The 20,544-nt window shown below is 40.2% G+C and overlaps 2 protein-coding genes across 2 annotated transcripts in view; one reads left to right on the forward strand and one right to left on the reverse strand.

Moving 5' to 3' along the window:
- The window catches only part of LOC123507405 (ADP-ribosylation factor-like protein 5B), a 25,738-nt gene extending 17,647 nt beyond the window's left edge, over positions 1-8,091 (reverse strand). The window contains exon 1 of the mRNA XM_045260217.1: positions 7,956-8,091. Coding sequence (XP_045116152.1) covers positions 7,956-8,001 — 46 coding nt within the window. The 5' untranslated portion in view covers positions 8,002-8,091. The remainder of the gene's footprint in view (positions 1-7,955) is intronic.
- Positions 8,092-8,765: 674 nt separating this feature from the next.
- Positions 8,766-16,440, forward strand: LOC123507529 (origin recognition complex subunit 3-like). The gene is made up of 13 exons (XM_045260448.1): positions 8,766-8,913; positions 9,565-10,020; positions 10,356-10,500; positions 10,995-11,317; positions 12,167-12,326; positions 12,774-12,887; positions 13,224-13,421; positions 13,591-13,707; positions 13,944-14,082; positions 14,492-14,652; positions 15,093-15,326; positions 15,624-15,823; positions 16,142-16,440. Exons 2-13 carry the CDS (start codon positions 9,731-9,733, stop codon positions 16,245-16,247), a joined length of 2,187 nt encoding a protein of 728 aa, XP_045116383.1. The 5' UTR covers positions 8,766-8,913; positions 9,565-9,730; the 3' UTR covers positions 16,248-16,440.
- Positions 16,441-20,544: the final 4,104 nt, after the last annotated feature.

The raw sequence follows: 20,544 nt of genomic DNA on the forward strand, positions 1-20,544 counted from the left end.
GAAAGGAAGAGAAGGAAAATAATCAACTAATAACAAGAGGAGAGGGAAGGGAGAGAATGAATATAAGAAAATATGCTGGAAAAAAAAACTTATAAGAAAGAGGAAGAGAAGGAATCAACAAAACTATGCTGAATTTATGAAGAGTGAGAGGAAAAGAAGGAAAACAACAAACTAACACCAAGAAGAGAGAGAAAGAGGAGGAATTGAATAAACTATGCTACAAATAAAACCAACAAGAAGAAAGAAAGAGAAAGAATGAAATAAAAAAAGTAACAAACACATTATAAAGAATGAGAGGCAGAGAATGAATAAGACAAACTAGCACTAAGAAGAAAGAAAAAGAAATTAAGTAAACTTTGCAGGAAATAAGAAGAAAGGAAGAGAGGAAATCAAATAAACTCGGCTAGAAAATAAACGCAAGGAGAAACTGAGGAAAAGAAGAAATATGAAGAGGATGAATGAAATAAACTATGCAAGAGAGGAGGAGGAGGAGGAGGAGGAGGAATAAACTAAACTAAACTGGAAATAAGAAAGAGGAGGAGGAGGAGGAGGAGGAGGAATAAAATAAACTAAGCAGGAAATAAAGCAACATACTAAAAAGAGAGACAGCAAATGGAAATAAAAGAAAGAAGGAAAAGAAGCAATGTATAAACAGAGAGGAGGAGAAATATAATACATTGGTGGTGACTGGTAGCAACTGTTGAGCCATGACAAGACCACACAGATGAGGTATTTGACACTCTTAAACCCTTCAGTACCAGGATGTATTTTCATATTCATTCTACTTACTATTTGGTGATTTTATACAGCTTCAGAAACTTATGTGGGGATTAAAATAGTGAAGACTTTGACCATTAATCTTCTGACATCCATAGACCCTTACGTCAATAAAATGGTCTAATACAACTCAAATCTCAAATGTAAAAGTGTGTCCTAGTACTGAAAGGGCTAACCACTGAATACCAATGTGTCAGTGTGCAGTGTGACATCCAGCTGGCCCTTACACTGATAAGACACTTTGACCATTAATCTTCTCCATAGACCCTTACATCAATAAAATGGTCTAATCATACTCAAATCTCAAATGTAAAAATGTGTCCTAGTACTGAAAGGGCTAACCACTCAATACCAATGTGTCAGTGTGTCTTCTCCATAGACCATTACATCAATAAAATGGTCTAATCGTACTCAAATCTCAAATGTAAAAATGTGTCCTACTACTGAAAGGGCTAACCACTGAGTACCAATGTGTCAGTGTGCAGTGTGACAACCAGCTGGCCCTTACACTGATAAGACTGCCACTTCACTGATATACATTGTGACAGAACCACTACCTCATAATATCTACAGTGACAATATCTATCTTTTGTTACTCATAGTGTTAATGGTTGTACTAATTGGTGTAAAGTTTGTGTTTCCTTCCTAAGCCAAATCATTGTTTTTTTTCATCTTTGTATCATATTATGTTCTTAAGTCTTGTAATTAGTGTGTTTCTTGTCAAATTAATCTTCTTATAACTGTTTTCTTAAGTTTTGTAATAGCTTTGCATACTGTCTGTCTGTCTGTCTGTCTCTCTCTCTCTCTAATCTTGGACAATTCATTCTATCTCTCCATTGTCTAAATAACCAAATACTTCTAAATCCTCTCATGCAGAATTTTATCTCCTTTACTCTCCTAATCTCCAATTGTCATCCTAATCTTCAATTGTCATCCCTTTCAGATAAAAAGCTTACTTGAAATCTATCATTAATCCTTTGATGACAATGACTTCCCAACACAATATAATGGTCTTACTAATACTGGGCATGTAATTTTATACTGATTAGGTATTAAACTATCAGAGCTAAGTCTACCTTGTGTTTGTTCTGCTGTACCATGCAAAAAAGAAGTCATATGACATAGATAACATTTCTGTAACAAATTTTAAAACTCCTCTATCAAAACAAACCAAAGAGAGAAGAACACATAACCTTGAGTCGCATCTTTATTACAACATGAAGGTCACTTAATGACGGGATAAGATAACACACACACACACACACACACACACACACACACACACACACACACACACACACACACTACAAAACAAACAGACCTCACAACTCTTTAGCATTCGGACGATGCACTAAACACCAACAAACATGACACACACACACACACACACACACAACGCCTCTCAGTCCAAACTCTGACGTGTGGTGACTGTTAGTGTGAATGTGACTGTTACGTTTGTTTGTGTGGCGCCAATGTGGTGGGTGTGTGATGGTGTAGGCTAGGCTGGGATGTGGTGGTGAGTGCTAGACTAGGATGTGGTGGTGTGTGCTTGTATGGTGTGTGTGGTGTGGGTGATGTGTTTAGCTATGTTACTGATTCTCTTCTCTTCTTACTATCGGTTTGTCTTTCTATTCATTCATGAGGTGTGCTGGTGTGGTGTGTGAGGTGTGTGTGGTATTAGTAATCTCCTTCCTTTATTTGTTTTTGTCTTCCTATTCCCATATTCTAATCATCTCTGTTTACCTATCTCTCTATTCTTTGTCTCCATCTTCTTTATTTCTGTTTGTCTTCCTATTCCTATATTCTAATCATCTGTCTCCCTATCTTTCTATTCTTTGTCTCCATCTGTATGTCTCTCTCTTGTATGCTATTATTTTGTCTGTCTGTCTGTCTCTCTCAACAGTCAAGTACCTTCTTTTGCGTAATAACTGATAAATGACGTCATCTCTACTTGTCAAATCTTCAGAAAATACTGGTGAATAGAATAATTGATTATATACGTATATTGTATAAAGTATAAACACTGTAAACTGCAACACATGACAACACACACACACAAACACACACACATATTGCACACACCATTACACACATTTTGCAACATGATAATTAGCAACTTTCCAATTCTTAACAAATATTACAACGTACACTGTATATCTGTCTCACTACAAGTCAAGCATAACACACACACACACACACACACCTGCTGAGAGTCTATTAACAGTCAGGTTTTGCAAGACTTAAGAGGGAAAGCAGTTATGAAATGAGTGTATTATGTTACTTGCTTGATAACTCAAAGACTGCTAAACTGCCTAATGGTCTCCTGTCAGCATGTATACTCTGGAACTCCCTACCTGCTTCTGTATTTCCATTTACCTATAACCTGAACTCATTTAAGAGGGAGGTTTCAAGATATTTAGCCCATTCTATCCACCTCTCTGATGCAAAAGTTAACCGGTACTCTCAATCATTCATCCCTTCCTCTGGTACACTCTGGAACTCCCTACTTGCAAACTCATTTAAGGAGATTTCAAGACATTTAGCCCATTCTTTTGACTCTGACCTACTTGGGGACTGGCATCTAAGTGGGCCTTTTTGTTTAGCCATTTTTTGTTGCCCTTAGCCAGATTTCCCCTCTTACATAAAAAGGGAAGGAAAAAATGACAAGCCTGGTGTGTTGACAAGAGCCCAAGATGTAGATGAAGACTCCCACTAAGAAGCAAAATATGACTAACCCACTCTATCAAATAACCAGTGAACAGAACAGAACAATGATTAACAAGTGAAATCTATCTGTCTTTATATGAATCCAGAAAAACCAGCTCATTTAAACACCAGTCCCAGACACACCCAACACTGCCTTACATCACTGTTGCTGCCGCCTCCTCTGTGACTCTTATGCAACAGAGAGGAACCTGTTGATGCTGCCACGGTACTGTTGCTGATTGAGTCCACCCTGCTGACCTTGAAATGTGGACTCTTTGAATGCTAATAAGATTTTTTTTCTTGTTTTTTATATAAAGTTAATAGTTGCTAGCAAAATTTTTCTCATATTTATTCTTTTTAGTTTGATTTTTCTCATCATTATATTTTCTCATAAACTTAAAGAACTGCTAATGATTTTTCTTAATTATTATGAACTTAATTTCTAACACTAATTTTCTCATTTTCTTATCAACTTAACAATTGCTAGGATGATTTTTCTCATATTTATACTTTTTATGAATGAATTTTCTCATATTTTCCTATAAACTTGACAATTGCTAACATGTTTTTCCTAACCTTTTAAGAAATTAATAATTGGTAACACTATTTTTCCTATTCCTTGTGAAGTTAACAATTGCATGGACAGTTTTACTCATATTTATAGTTCTTTTGAATGATTTTCTGATTATCATATTTTTTTTTATAAACTGAACAAATACTAACACTACTCTTCCTATTCCTTGTGAAGTTAACAATTGCATGGACAGTTTTTCTCAAATTTATACTTTTTATGAATTATTTTTATGACTATACCCTTTTTATAAACTTGACAAAGGCTTTCACCATTTTTCTTACTTTTTTATGAACTTAACAATTGGTAACATAAATTTTCTCATTTTCCTAAGAACTTAAACAATTGCTAACATGTTTTTCTTTTCTTTCTTTTTTATACTTTTAAGAATGATTTTTCTTATATATATTTTTTATAAACTGAACAATTGCTAACACCACTTTTCTTACTTTTTATAAACTTCACTCCTTCAATACCATAACACATTTCCATATTCCTTTGGCTTACTATTTAGTTGTTTTTACAACTTCAGAAACTCATGTGGGGGATTAAAATAGTGAAGACTGTGGCCATTAATCTTCTGACCTCCATAGACCCTTCCTAATGTCAATAAATTGGTCTAATCATTCACAAATCTCAAGGTAAAGATGTGTCCCAGTAATGAAGAGGTTAACAACTACTAACACCATTCTTCCTGCTTTTTATGAACTCAACAATTGCACACACCATTTTTCTTATGATACTTTCTTATGAACTTAAAGGCTGGCATGATTTTTCCTTTTTATTTAGTTAACAATGGCCAACACAATTTTCTTTACATTAATTCAGTTTCTTATAACATTTTTTGTACTGGTTTCTTCAATTTCAGTAAGTTTGGAATGGTAGAGTTTTGATCAGCTTCGTCCTTTTAACCCCCTTCAATGCTGTAACACATTTTAGCCTTTAGATTTGTGTATGATTAGACCATTTTATTGACATTATTAAGGATCTATGGAGGTCAGAAGATTAATGACCACGATCTTTACTAATTCAATCCCCCACATAAGTTTTTGAAGCTGTGTAAAATCACCAAATAGTAACCAGAATTAATATGGAAACGTGTCAACTAACTGTCAGCTTTGGTTCCTTCAGGTGTGTGTGGATATCGCTTGTCTGTCTGTCTGTCTGTCTCTCTCTCTCTCTCTCTCTCTCTCACACACAGCATGCATTGTTAAAGTCCATGCAGGTATTATCAATGGAGATAAGATATGTGGTGAATTTTGAGGTTAAGTGTGACAGCTGTGGCAAGTCAAGTTTGTCTTTGTTAGTTGAATAATGGCTCACTTTTCAAGACTCATTTACACATGCTGAGATTCATAAACTAAATTCAATGCCACTTAAGATAAAGCTTACCCGTTCAGTACGATTTTTTTTACATTTCATACAGCTTCAGAAACTCATGTGGATATTGAAATAGTGAAGACTGCCATTAATCTTCTGACCTCCATAGATCCCTCCTAATATAAATAAAATCATCTAATCATACACAAATCTCAAGGAAAAATGTGTCCCAGTAATGAAGGGGTTAACAGAATAGCCATCTATTTTTTTTTATTTACATTAGAGGAAAATCTGTCCAAGGGCAACAAAAACCATTAAACAAAAAAGGTCCAGAGAGATGCCAGTTCCCAAGCAGGTCCTAGAGAGTTAGTCAAAAGAATGAGATAAATGTCTTGACATCCCCCTCTTACATGAGTTCAGGTCACAGGAAGATGGAAATATAGAACCAGGCAGGGAGTTCCAGAGTGTAGCAAAGAAAGGGATGAATGATTGAGAGTACTGGTCAATACTTCCATTAGAGAGGTAGACAGAATGGGATAAATGTCTTGAATCCCTCCCAAATGAGTTCAGGTCACAGGAAGATGGAAATACAAAAGCAGGCAGGGAGTCTTGTTACTTTCCACATTAATTCATCTTACACAGAAAAAATTGTGTCTAATATATACTAGTAACACAAGCCCTTCTCTGTGTCACCAGCACACACACGCCTGCCACGTGCATCACAAGAGAAGCCCAACACAGAAGCCACACCAACACAGGAAGGCTTCTGGTAAAGTCAAACACACGCAAACAAACTCACGTGTATATGAAAAGTAAGTGACGTTTTTTTTTTCTCTCATGTCTGTATAATGCCATTGTGATTCCTTCATGGGTATTAAGACAAGACAGGCCACTCTATTTACTCTATTTTAGCTCTTAACCCTCATTTTTGTCTCTCTTATGTGTATATTTAGTACCACTGTGATTCCTTCATGGATAAGCAAGGCAGGCCACTCTATTTACACTATTTTGGCTCTTAACCCTCATTACCTACTCTAACATACCATTACAGTTAGGTTAGGTAAAGCTAGGTTAAGTTAGTGTTTTTATTTATTCATTTTATTTTATTTTATTTTTTCTAATGTAAGAGAGCAGGACTGGCTGAGGGCAACAAAAACAAAGAAAAAAGGCCCACTCAGTCGCCAGTCCCTTACTGAGCCGATAGAATTAGCCAAAGGACAGGGACTTAATATTTACCACTTCACAATGATGATTTGAGATGTTGGACAATGTAAATTTAAAATACACACACAACTATTTCCTAATGTTTCTGGCTCAACCTTCATTACTTAACCTAACATAGCATTACAGTTTGGTTAGGTGATGCTGGGGGCTCAGCCAAAAACAATAGTAAATAGTGATGTACCTTGTTTTAATGTTCACCCCTTCACGATAATGATTTGAGACATTGAAGTGTAAATTTGACCACTTGAGTACCATGACACATTTCCATATTCATTCGTGATGCTGGGGGCTCAGCCAAAAACAATAGTAAATAGTGATGTACCTTGTTTTAATGTTCACCCCTTCACGATAATGATTTGAGACATTGAAGTGTAAATTTGACCACTTGAGTACCATGACACATTTCCATATTCATTCTACTTAATATCTAGTGATTTTATACAGCTTCAGAAACTTATGGGGGGATTAAAATAGTGAAGACTGTGGCCCTTAATCTTCTGATCTACACAGACCTTTCCTAATGTCAATAAAATGGTCTAATCCTACACAAAACTCAAGGTAAAAATGTGCCCCAGTATTGAAGGGGTTAAAACACACACAGACTTGAATGAAAGATGACTTCAATGTTGTGTGGCTTCAACTAAAACACAACAAAAATGATCTGATGGAAGTAAAAGATGAAATAGATGAAACTAAACTCAATAAATAAAGGGATCAGAAACAAGCAACAAAATAAATAAAAAGATTAAAAACACGAAATGAAATAGTGACCATAAAACATTGAAAGAAAAAAAAAACAAGACAATAAAACAAACTAAAGAAATGCCCAACAGTATTGTCCAGCCTTCACTCAGGCCACACCAATATTGTAACCTAAATACCAAGGTGTGTCTAGCAATTACAGGTGAGAAACACTGAAAATACGCAAAATTAAAGATACATTGACAAAATTACTTATCTATTCTTAAGCAAACTCTGATATTCCCTCAATGCGTAACTAAGACAAAGTGAATGAATGAATTTAAAACTTAATAAAAGAATAAAATGACGCCACAGGAATAATACAGGTCAGTCTAACACACATACATACACACACACACACGTAGGTCACTCAAACATCACCTCTTAATGACCAACGTGACTGCAAAAATAACTATAAATAGCCCCAAAAATAATCCCAGTCCCACGAGGTCACAGAGACGACCCGCAGTGACCCCTCGGCAGTGACCAGTGACCTGACTCCACCAACCCAAACAAACCACACAGCGAAAGTGAAAACCCCCTAAACATATGTGACCCCTTCCCGTGTCTCCCCCCGGTCCCCTGCGCCCTCCCCACGCCCCCCCGCCCGCCTCACCTTCATTGCCAAAGAGGCTCCACAGCTTGGCGATCAGGATACCCATTGTGAAAGGGTAAAGTAATAAAGATGTGACACTGACAAGAGACAGAGCAGCACACCCTCCCTCACTGCTGGCCAGGACAACACTGAGTCTGTATTGGCGGGTGACGCAATGACGAACCCGTGACGTCATGAAGTTTGACTCACTACAGTAATGTCGCCTGGCAAACTCTGCTGGCCATACAGTAACAGCTTTGTCAGAAGTAAAAATAGTGTCAAAATATAGAGTATGAAATATTGTGTGTGTTATGGATGCATAAAGGTTGAATATATACGATAATCCAAGATTCAAAACAGGAGTTTTATGGCAACACCCACTAGCAAACTCCTCCATGGTGTATGAATTACTTTGCTTATTTTCCATTTTACGTAACTTGGAATCTGTATATTTTTATTTTTTAGAAATTTCAATTGTCAAAAAATATGTTGGTTTTCCCTCCTTCAGGAAAAACAAAAAGCGCGATTTTGTCAACAAAGTTACCAATTTAGCAATAATCGCTAAACTTAACTATTTTTTGAGAAAGTAGTCACCAAATTTTAATTTTAGCTACTTGGTGACTTTTTTAAAAGGTACTTTTCACTGAACTTTGTATAATATTCTCACTTGTGTCAAATTACCATCTAGGGGAACAATAATTGAACAAATTTGTAAGTTGTATGTAATGACTGCATTGATGCTGGATAGGTGAACTTGGTGGGGAAGGGATTGGGAGGGGGGCACCGTGGTAGGGGAGGGTCACTTCAAACCTCCAATTAATCCCGTGTTCTTCCTATCAAAAGTAATATCAAGCTACTTCTTTGGGGAATATACTCGTGGTTTTAGCGATTCACCATTAGTCTAGCGGCAATACTAACTGAAAATTGGCAACTCTTTGTCAACAAACCCAGGATGGCGGGAACTGTTTCGGTGTCTAAGGTAATAATTACACTTTTTATTGATATTCCAAGTGAAACATTTCGAATTTCCTTAATTTTGAACATTGAATGGTTATCCCGCTAAGTCTGTCAGCCTCCAGTGTTACAATAAGCTGGGATAGAACTGTAATGGAGCAAAATACATCAGACTAAAAAGGATGGTCTCTCTCTCTCTCTCTCTCTGATAAAATACCTGAACACTTAATTAGCATGTATTTAGCAGGAAGTTGAAAAGTTGGGTAACATCTTGACCACGAGAGAAGAGACTTATAAGGTCATCTCCGTACTTCTTATTATCCCCTTGCTAGCAGTGGAATGACCGTAATAAAGAACTGTAGGTGAAGGTTTTACTACAGGAGGTGGTGCATGACGAAGGATTGAAGGGGAGTGATAAGGAACAATCACCCTACAGATGGATTAGAACTTGATATAACCAAAACGGGGCAAGGGAAGGACAGGGTTAGAAGCTACAGACTAATACATCAGTCAGACTAACACTCAGCCCTGCTATGTAATGATGAACTGGTTGAGTGTATCTTCCAGTTGTAAAATAGAAGGGAAGAAACTGGAGATGAAGTAGCTGAAGAAGGCAGTGGCAAGCAGTTAATATGTTCCTTGGAGTCTATATTGTCACATCAACCATTGCTTTCAGGGAGTGTTTGCCTTCAAGAAAAAGAGGCAGAATAAATCCAAGAATGCCCCCGGAGCCTCCACCGTGAAATACTGGAGCCGTGCCTTGGAGTGGGGGCAGGAGGAGGAGGAGGAGGGAGGAGTCGTTCAAGGAGCTCACCTACAGGAACTATACTGAGTGTTGGAGGATGACATCAGACATCCTGGAGGAGTTACAGGACAACATTCACAGCAGAGTGTTCCAGAGTCTCACCACGTACATTGACAGGGCAGGGAGACGGTTAACCTCCCTCAGTGCTACCCCTGACTTACCCTCCAGCCTAGCACACTCCCTGGCTAGTGTCCCTGCCGCTTGCCTGGTGACGGGGGTGAATATGCCGGACAGGGATGCTACATTTGACAGCCTTGTTGGTCTCCTAAGGGCCAGCATCACACCTCACGTCGCCCGCCTGCAGAGTAAAGAGTGCTCCACCCTTAGGTATGGAGGTGTTGCCTGGTGGTGGCCTGGTTGGGAGGGATTTTGGTTTTCTACTGGGAAAGATGTTGGTTATGGAAGATTACCTTGTGCTTGGTATTCTTTCTTCTTGACCCTAGTTGTGACTATAACAAGAGAAAGTGTTCCCATATTATCTATGTATCCATTTGTGTACTAATATTCTGTGCATAAATTAAAGGATGGTTTTAGAAGCAAACCTGCTCAGTATGTAGCAAGTAATAAGTTAGCTACTTGCTCAAACTAACCACTAAATTTCTATCTTAACTCAGCTTTCTTCACTGTGTTCCTGCATTACCTCACCAGCTCTATGCTTCCAGGGCTGCCATGTACAGGATGATCTCTCAACTGATAGGTGGTGGTGGGTGGGCGAGCCTGGAGGATGAGGAAGAGGAGGTGATGGTGGCGGGTCCCAAGGTGAAGAGGAGGCAGTGCACCATGGCTGTCCTCTCAGTGTGGTACAAAGTGAGTTGTCTCTCAGTGTTTTCTGTCTAATGTATAATGAAATGCATGTGTTGATGACAGGTATACATGACAAAGTTTACAGGCAGGAATGTTACAGGAATACCAGTGCTGTAAAATTTGCCATAAACACATTTGTAGATTTATTCACACTTCCACAGCTACAGAATTTGCAGAGGTGACTGGTAGTGAAAGCTCAGGTTAGCTAAAAGTGATACCACCATTAGCATGTTATCTCTGTGAGCCAATACACCACCATGTTATTATGTCAGTGTGGTGAGAATGTGAATACAGTGACACATGGATGAACAGTCATAGAAATAAATGACACTATAGAGGTAGTTAAAGAAAGCAAGATTGATGGAAGTTCTGGAAGGACAAGGGAATAGATTGGTTAACAGGTAAACAAAGAGTTCAGAGAGGTACTTGTCATACAGACAATGCTAGAACCTGATAACAAATTGACTGAATGTTGACTATCACTCTCTCACCACCAGGAGCAAGTGAGCACAGGAGAGGAAGACTCGGGATACACAAGATCCCCCACCAAGGCCACTCACTCACCTCGCAAGACACCTTACCTAAGCTCCCCAAGAAAGAAGCCATTCCCTGGATCCCCGGTCAAGAGAGCACTACCCGGCTCCCCCAGCAAGAGTGACAGGGATCCAAAGGGGTTTGAAGGATCACCAAGGAAGAAGATCAAGTCAAGCATCATCTCTCAGCTTCCCAAGAGGAGTAGTAAGCCGCCCCTTGTTGTTGTTCTAGAGGACCTGGAGAGCTTCCACCCACGTGTGCTCAGTGACCTGGTGCTCATCTGCAGGTGAGGGCCAGACACCAACACACTGCTCAAACTCCTGCCTTGCCACACATTTCTTGGTGTTTCTGCTACATAATGTTTTTTAGGACATGAATTTTACCTTTTCAGTTAGTTTATATTTTCTTTTCAACATTCAGTATCATTAATTTTCTCTTGTAAGATCATTGTTTTGTTTCTTCAGATGCCACACGTTTCTTGGTGCTTCTGTTACATAATGTTTTTCAGGATATGAATTTTATCTTTTCAGTCAGCTTATGTTTTCCTTTCAGCATTCAAGATGAGTAATTTTTCCCTGTAAGATCATTGTTTTGTCTCTTCTGATGCCTACATTTCTACTACATTATGTTTTTATTAAGGACATGAATTTTACGTTTTCACACAGTTTATGTTTTTCTTTCCAATATGTAATGTCAGTAATTTCCTTTTGTAAGATTGTTTTGTCTCTTCAGATGCCACACATTTCATGGTGTTTCTGTTACATAATGTTTTTTTGGGGGTACAGAAATTTTGCCTTTTCAGTTAGTTATTTTTATTTCACCATGCAGTATCAGTAATTTTTCCTCATTGTTTTGTCTTTTCTGAAATTAAGGTTCTATTAACAATAACTGTTTAGTGTTTGCTCATCTGGCTCATAAGGTTGAAGGTATGTTCCTCTTTGTATTGCAACATTCTTGTAGCATTGTCATGTGCCACTTTCCTTAGCTCTTACTGCCCAATATACTGCAGTTTAAACAATGACCACAGGGACTTTTTGCAATTACTTTATATAATATATACTTGTGCTGTTACAATGACACTGAAGACACAACATGATGGAGTGAAGCACCATGACAGGGCCTTGTTCTGTTGCAGTGAGTACCGACAAACTGTGCCAATAGTTCTGGTGTTTGGTGTGGCCACGACCCCCGACAAGGTGCACCAGAGCCTGTCCCACAATGCCTCTGCCTGCCTAGCCATGGAGGTGTTCCGTGCCGAGCCCTCCACTCAGTACCTCACCCGTATTATTGAGAAGGTGGGTCGTCAGGGTGGTGTGGTCTGCTGCTAGTGTTAGTGCTTCACTTGGCCTTGCTGTGGTGTTACTGGTGCTGCTACTTTGTCTGAGGCTGCTGTGGTAATGTTAGGTTAGGTTAGGTCCCTGGTTGCTCCTTGACTGCCTTTGTGTGATGCATAATGGCTGTCCTGTAGTTTATGACTAGCTTGTTAACATGTGTGGTTCTTAGATATTAATTGATGATTTATTGTTTGATTTCTAAGTAGTACAAGTATAACATGATATTCTGCATTATTTCATGTACTACTCATTTTCATTATAGCACATTTAGGGAAAAAAATCTGTCCATGAGTCTTCTCCGATGATACATATTTTTCCTGTTATTGGTTAAGCTTAGCATTATAAAGTATATAAGTTCTTTTTAGTTCTATGAGTGTATGTAATTTGTGTCCAATCATGCTCTCACAGGTCCTGATGTCCAATAAGCTGCCGTTTCATCTGGGTGGCCGTCCCTTCAAGCTGCTCCTGGACATCTTCCTCTACAATGACCTTTCAGTGGAGAACTTCATCAAGGGCCTGAAGGTGAGGGGCTGCTAGGGGAGAGCTCCTGTGAGTGGCTGTGCTTGCTGCCTTTGTTGTAGTGTCAAGGTTCATCTTTTGCAACAGGTTTACATCCTCTTGTTTATGAAATGATGTTAAGAAAAGATATTATGGATCTTAGGAATGACAGACAGAGGTAATCCTGACTACCATCAGAATACCAGTTTTAGTCCACTTGTATGGGCTGCAGGTGGTGTGGCAGCAGTATTCTTTCCACCTGGTCATGTTCTCAAACCAAAGGAGGAATTGCCAGTCTCAGGAACACCACCACCACCACCTGTTCTTTTGACTGCCTTGCTCATAGTTTTGTGTGTGCAGGTGTGCATGTTGGAACACTTCATTGGCCACGCTTCCTCCTTCCTGTGCTGTCCGGCAGCCAAAAGACCAGCACGCCTCAGGAGCATCACCTCTTCACAGCTAGACTCAGTGCGCAAGCTGCCTTCATTCCGGACCTTTGTGGAGGCAGCACCACCCAAGGAACAAGCCGCTCTGCTCCTTGATCATTCTCACACCAAGGTCTTGTCACACTGATAGATAAAAGCCTTATAATGAATTGTTTCTGCGATCTATATTGTATTCTTGTATTTTTTGTTATACTGGCCTTTTTTAAATGCTATTGTTACAGTTCTTAATCTTTTCTTCTGAGAATTGTTTTGTATTTTCATTGATGAATTTCCCAATACAGGAGGTGATCGTCTCCCTCCTGGACAAGCTGGAAGTGTGGTACGCTCGGTTCTGTGTGCTGGTGAAAGTAGTCAGTGCACTCACCAACAGACTCCCAGGCGCTCCTATGGGTCGCCAGGTATGTCAGGCTGCCCTCTGTGTCTTACTGAATGATTTGTATACAGTCACTTGGAAAGGATGAAAGGGGGTAGAATTATGAAACTATTAACCAGGCAAATTTATGTCAACATCCTAAAATATCCACTTGAACACTGTCAGTTAGTTCTGGAGGGCTCCATGTGGTTTGACTGTGGTGCAGGTAACTTAGGTAATCTTCCAGTTTGAAAAATTGTGCTGTCTATTCCTCTGGTGTAGGTGAGGGAAGTGCTGGCGGTGTGTTTGTCTCAGCCACTGGTGGAGACTGAGGAGTACAAGGAGGTGGAGAAGGGCATCAGGAACATGGCCAGGGAGGAGCTGTGCACCATCCTGCAGAATGTCCTCGATGTTCTTAAGGGTAAAGAGATAAGTGAAGTTTTGTACCTGTCGTCTTAATCCTTAAATGTCAGGCATAGTTGGCAGTACAGTATTGAAGTCACCTCATGGTAGAAGAGGAATTTTTTGATCAACCTGTTTCTCTTTATCTCTTCAGAACAATAGACATATTTCATCCATGAATATTTTTTTCTTATTATTTATTGAAGGCTGTTTTATATTTTGTGCTTTTTAGTAGTAGATGTTTGTTTTTCTTATAATTAGTGAAGAATGCATTTAATTTGTGCTTTCTTGGTAGTAGGAGTTAATTTTTCGTATAATCTAGAGAAGGATGCATTTTATTTAGTTGTTTCTTAGCAGAAGTAGCAAAACCTTTCTCCTGTTGCAAGACTCCAGGCACTCCTATATATTTCATTCCCTTGTCTCCCCAGAGCACCATGGAGATGATGAGGTGTTGTCTGAGATGCTGAATGAAGTGAGCTTGTTGGTGGGACGCCTCTCTAGTCTGGACCAGGCACAGGAGGAGGAGGAGGCTTCAGCTGATGGAGGTGCTGTTACTCTGGAGCCATCTGATAGATTTCGCTTAAGGGAGGTATGGTTTGACAACGAAGCCCTTTGTAGTACTGTTCTCTGATGACACCACCACTGTCTTTGCCTGATTATGTCCAAATACTCCATCAGCCTTTTGACAGAACATTTTTTCCCTTGCTGGATCACGACCAAAAAATATACAAACATCAATCTCTGTACAATTATTTGATATCACAACACCACTTTTCCTGCTTAGTTGTCCACAAATTACAAATACTCCATCAACTTTTTTGACATAACGTTATTTCCCTTTCCTGATCATGACCAGAAATATACAAACACTAATTTCTGCCATTTCTTGACACAACCAACACACACTTCCTTGCTTTATTATGTCTTGCAAATACACAATCACCCTCCCTTAAGATGCTCCTCAACCTGACCACTTTCATTGCCTGATTATGTCCTTGAGAGACTGACAAACCATCACCCTCTTCACAGAAACTCATTGAGATGGCAAAAAAGAAACCCAAGAAAAGCGGCAAGTATGAATCCCTGCGCAGTGAGGTGGTGCAGTTCTTCAGCGACACCTTCACCTCACACCTGCAGTGCCCGACCTCCCAGCCACTGCATGAGATCCTCTTCTTCCACTCAAGGGTTGTCAAGAGGCAGCTGGTGGGCTTGCCAAGACCAGCCCTCACCACTGCCCTGGCCAACCCTCATCACTACCTCCAGGTCAGTCCAGCCAGTCAAGCACCAGTGTCACATCCTTTCATTACTGTTGTCCCCCCACGCCCCATCTCTCTCTCTCTCTCTCTCTCTCTCTCTCTCTCTCTCTCTCTCTCTCTCTCAGGAGGGGCAACTCACATAATTAGTTTATTTAATAATTTCTCTTTTCTACACTCTGCAGTTTTGGGTGATCTCTAATGTCATTTTTCTCATGTCCTCTTTATAGTTTCCTGGTTTACTTCAGTGGTTTCTTTCATGGTTTTATTTTTTCTTCCTTGGTTTATCTACTTGTTTCCTTTTCAGTGTAAGTGTTGTGAGCTTGAAGACCCATCCAGTCTGGTGACGTCCCTGCCAGACATCAGTGTGGCATACAAGCTGCATCTGGAGTGTGGCCGCCTCATCAATTTGTACGACTGGTTGCAGGCTTTTGTTTCTGTGGTGGGACAAGAGGATGAGGACGAGGAGTCTTCAGCATCCTCCAAGAAAATTGATCAGAAACTACAGTATCCTTTATCATTAATGTTCTTATCTTTGTTGTATCTGGGTGTTATGTGAAGACCTCTTGTGTTGTTCAGCATCATTATTGTTCCTCTTGTCTTGTAGCTTGTTTGATCTTGTATTCCTTTGCAGGGTTGTAGTTAACTGCTGGAAAATTGTAATATTCTTTAACTATAGTATCTTTCTTCCAGCTTTGTTTAACCTAGTTTATTTCATTACCTCCCAGAATGCTTTATGTCCAATTATTTATCAGTGATATGGTTATTTTGCTTCTTTTAAGGCAAGTGTCACTCTTGAAGTCTTCCTTAACTCTGGTGCCTCAGAGCAAGGTTTGTCCTGGCTGTGTCTGAGCTGCAGTTCCTCGGCTTCATCAAACCCACCAAGCGCAAGACAGACCACGTGGCGCGTCTCACCTGGGGTGCCTACTGAGAGACTCAAATGGATCGTAATGTTTGCACTCGTCTTGTGTTCAGTGCTGCCAAGGTGATCACTCGTGTTGGTTATACTTCCTGTGATATATTTATAACTTGTTCACCATTCACAAGTCAAGTATTTTACGAGTATTACTATTTTTTTATAATTTCAATTATATTTTTAAGACAAATAAAATATCCTGTGACAATACATATTTTTTTCTACAACTTTTCTGAAAGATGTTACATTCATTTCATAAATATTGGTGGTTTAATGTGTACTATGGTATTATGGTACACCAATATTTGAACCTGGCAAGAAAGCTTCAGTGTATCTCTTAAACATTACATTTGAGTGGTATGAGAAAAGTAAAGACACTACTCATTATTTATTGTAATAATATATGACATTACAGTTGGGAGCAACAATAAGAGTTTGACTGGAACATTGAAAAATCTACATAAAAAAGATGATGAAATGTATGATAGGATGTGATTGTCAGGACTCAGGCGTGGATCCTTCCTGGGCTACCAAAACACTACAATATTATCACCACTTTCACCCAGAGTCTCCACACCCGCCCCCTAACATCACATTCCAAGTACAAAATACTGCTTCCATGACAAGAGCAACTGCACGGCCTTCTCTATAATATCCAACTGTGTCTTGGAAATCCTTCTGCCTTGAGATCAGGGAGGGATTTGTGTTTGTACCTTGATTTGCTTACAAGTGAGGAACATACTGTTGGCACAAGGGTTAAAGAAGCTTGGTTCTTCATAAAACTTTGTACTTAGACAACACTCAGGCCAGCAGGTGTCAGTGTGTCTGTCGTTGCAGTGTGGTGGTAAGACAAAACACAACATGATGCAGAAGTACCTTATTCCTTAACAATCCAGGCACTGCCACTTTCAGTCTGAGGAAGGCAAAAGCTGAAATGTTGGTGAGATAAAATACTTCTATTCCATCCCCAATAATGCACCTCACCATCACACTGCACTCACCAGCTATACACCAAGTCTCTGTCAGCCTGGGTTTGACTTTACATGGCAGCAAAGTGATAGGGATAGTGGAATGTCAGTAGGCAAGATAGCATCCAGGTCATGATGTGAATGCCATCTCTGCCTGGCACACTAGCAGCAGTTTACAAGTTGATGTTAGGTCTTGCTTTGAAGTAAGCAGTAAGACTTAAGTAGTGTCTGGATCACAATAAGGATGCTGCCTCCACCCAACACACTAGCATGGCAATTATCAAGTTAAGACGTTGCTTTGAACACATTACTGACTCGGAAAGCCTTGGTGAGCGTCACAAGGGCCATGCAGGTCCTGACGGCAGAATCAGAAGAGAGGTAGACGAACGATGCCCTGCACAATTCACTTATTTTATTTACTGGCAACATGCAGGTGTAAACTTTCTCCAGCCAGCATCACATGGACGGGTCTCGGCCACCGCCACCCAGAGACACCACCGGGTCCCGAGCCACAGATATTATATGTACTTTATATTATCACCCATGAACCGTGGCTAGGGGACTGGCGGGTGGCAGCTGGGGACGGAGGCAAGCCCTAGGAATGACCCTGGCTAGGCGGGTGTAGGTCAAGTGCTCAAGCCTCTGCACATCAGCAAGGTCAAGCAGTTCTCTGACTCCAGGAAAACATCTAGAGTTGATGGAATCATTACAGCATTGAACATACAGAAAAAAAAAAATGCATAAATAAAAGATGTGATTAAACTATCAATCAAAGTAATAAATAAGGAAAAAATTGAAAACCTTATGTCCTTACAATCAGAAATGAACAGTTTGAATGCACGGTAATCACAACTTAATAAGTACACGAGGCATAGCACAAGTTTCCATCCGCTAACAAGAGTGACAGATTCTTTGCACATTTCTTAACACAAAAGAGGCCACAGACCCAGCTCTTGGGGAAAAGGAAAACTCAGAACAATCAATACACAATAACTGTTTCACCCTGGTTATTCATTTGGCACTGTAGCCCCTGCAGAGGTGGGCAGAGAGCAGGGACCTCTTGGCCCTGTGCCCCTGAGGGTTTGTACTGACGGGAGGAACACAAGGGTCCTCAGAGCCCTGGGAAAGCATCAGGATGTCCTGGGGTACATGTGACTGACCCAAGAGTGATGGCCTCCCCAGGATGGTGAGGTTAGTTAGCCCAACACAGGCACCCTTGAAGTGGAATTGTCTTGACCTTTGTACTATAGTTTGGTCCTGAGGTAGAGAAGTACTGCAGAGCCTGAGAGGCACCATCCACTGACACACACACACACACACACACACAAAAGGCAGGAGACATATTACCCACCACCACCTTATTCTAATGTAAATTATAATTTAGTATGTCAGTGGTTTCTTGTTCCTACTGAGACAGTGCAAAAGAAAAGGCTAATATATTTTCAGAGAGCTGAGATAGATTATTAATGTACTGATTCACAAACAGAAAATGTATGCATGGATGGAAGCTAGCAACTTTATAAATCATTACTGAATTATAGTAACTAGATTTTATTAATTCATTTGTGTTATTTTTGCATGAAAGTTACAATACCACACCACACACTTAAATTAATAGCATTGGCACCACTAAAACACTGGGTCATTGCACACACACACACACACACACACACACACACACACACACACACACACATAGCAAACAGAAGAAACCACGATAACAAGATTTCAGACATACACACGAATAGAAATAAGCAAATAGAAATTAAGTCAATAGAAAAAAAAAAAGGTTACGATATGGAAAATATGTATGACGCAAATGAAAAAAAAGGTACAATGTAAAAGATTATGAATGATAAAAAAAAAGATGTCATAAGTAAGGAAATCAGAGAGAGAGAGAGAGAGAGAGAGAGAGAGAGAGAGAGAGAGAGAGAGAGAGAGAGAGAGAGAGAGAGAGAGAGAGAGAGAGAGAGAGAGAGTAATCATATAATCTTAACTCTAAATCATCATTGCTAGAGCACAAAATAAGTCACAACCGCATCAATACAGAGCAAGAAAAGTAACAAGAAAACCAGACGTATTCCAACGCATCATTAATTGCCCTCGTTAAGCTGTTCCACTCACGATATAATGAACATTTCCGCCAAGCTACACAACCGGCATTTCCGTCAACCATCTATCTACACCCCCTACTCTTACCACTACAAGTAACCCTCCATTCCAACCCCGACTGTCGATGGCCAGCCCCTCTCTAACTAACTCCAAGCCTGTCCCGCCACCCTGTTTACTGTCCCGAGCAGAGGAGCGGCGCAGCAGGGGACCACCACTCTTACGTAGTATTCATTTTAAGGGTCATTTTAGCTAGTGAGGGTTTGCGTGGGATTGCGTCACTCTACCAGGGAGGGAAAAGAGGGTAAAGTAAGCCGCGAGACGGTGAAGATGTTTCAGAAAAGCTGGTATTTGGGCGGAGAGAATTTGCATGCGCTTGGTGATGGGGGAGGGCCGCGGAGGAGAACGAGAAGGCATAGGAGGATTGTAAGGCTGTAGAGGGGGAGAGACAGGAGAAAGGGAGACTCTTGAGAACGTATAGGAGGTTGTAAACGTTGTAAACCGAACCGGACTTGCTAATTATCCCGCTGGACTGTAAAACCAAAGTCGGCCAGAGATAATTTTATGCAAACTCCCTCAGGACAAGTTAATGAATGGAATACTTGTGGGTCAAAATTTTACTGCATTTTTATTTATTGTACTTGTATTTTATTTAAACTGACGCACGTGTTGGTTTGAGTGACGAAAATAGTACGTGTGCATTACTACGGAAATTGAATGATATATTATAACGATTTTGTGTCATTGACGGAATGCGCACTATACTACACACACGTATACTTTCTCTCCTCTCTCTCTCTCTCTGAGCGGCGATCTTTCAGGCTAGATCGATGAAGCGACAAGGAGGCGAACACACTATTTCAACCCCAGCCTCCTCTTTCCGTCTCCTACGCCGCGCTTACAAACTTTCCGCCCCCCACGTCAATATACCCTCACACTCGTCCCTTCGCATCCCCACAAGCACGAGGTGATTTTCCCAGCTAGCACGAGAGGTCTGAGAAGCCATTTTGGGTTGAGAGATGGCAGCAGGGGCGTGGTCAGAGCGGGGGCGGGGGCGGGGGCGGCGTAACAGTCAGATAAACATACTCTGCTTTCTCTCTCGTTTCTTTCCTCCTCCCTCATTCCGCAAACTTCATGGGAACTTATTTTGTCCCTCTTATGCTGGTCTATACCCGTGGGAATTTATATTTAGCCTCTGAAGGGCCAGGACAGTTCATCAATTTCCTGTCATATCT

Source organism: Portunus trituberculatus, chromosome 22, assembly GCF_017591435.1.
Source record: "Portunus trituberculatus isolate SZX2019 chromosome 22, ASM1759143v1, whole genome shotgun sequence".
Lineage (NCBI taxonomy): Eukaryota > Metazoa > Arthropoda > Malacostraca > Decapoda > Portunidae > Portunus > Portunus trituberculatus.

Bases quoted from the DNA above. Each gene is read 5' to 3' on its own strand.
- LOC123507529 (XM_045260448.1), top strand. From the start codon at position 9,731: ATGACATCAGACATCCTGGAGGAGTTACAGGACAACATTCACAGCAGA. The intron at 12,327-12,773 runs GTGGGTCGTCAG...ATGCTCTCACAG, and splicing joins TCACCCGTATTATTGAGAAG to GTCCTGATGTCCAATAAGCT. The intron at 14,083-14,491 runs GTAAAGAGATAA...TTGTCTCCCCAG, and splicing joins TGTCCTCGATGTTCTTAAGG to AGCACCATGGAGATGATGAG.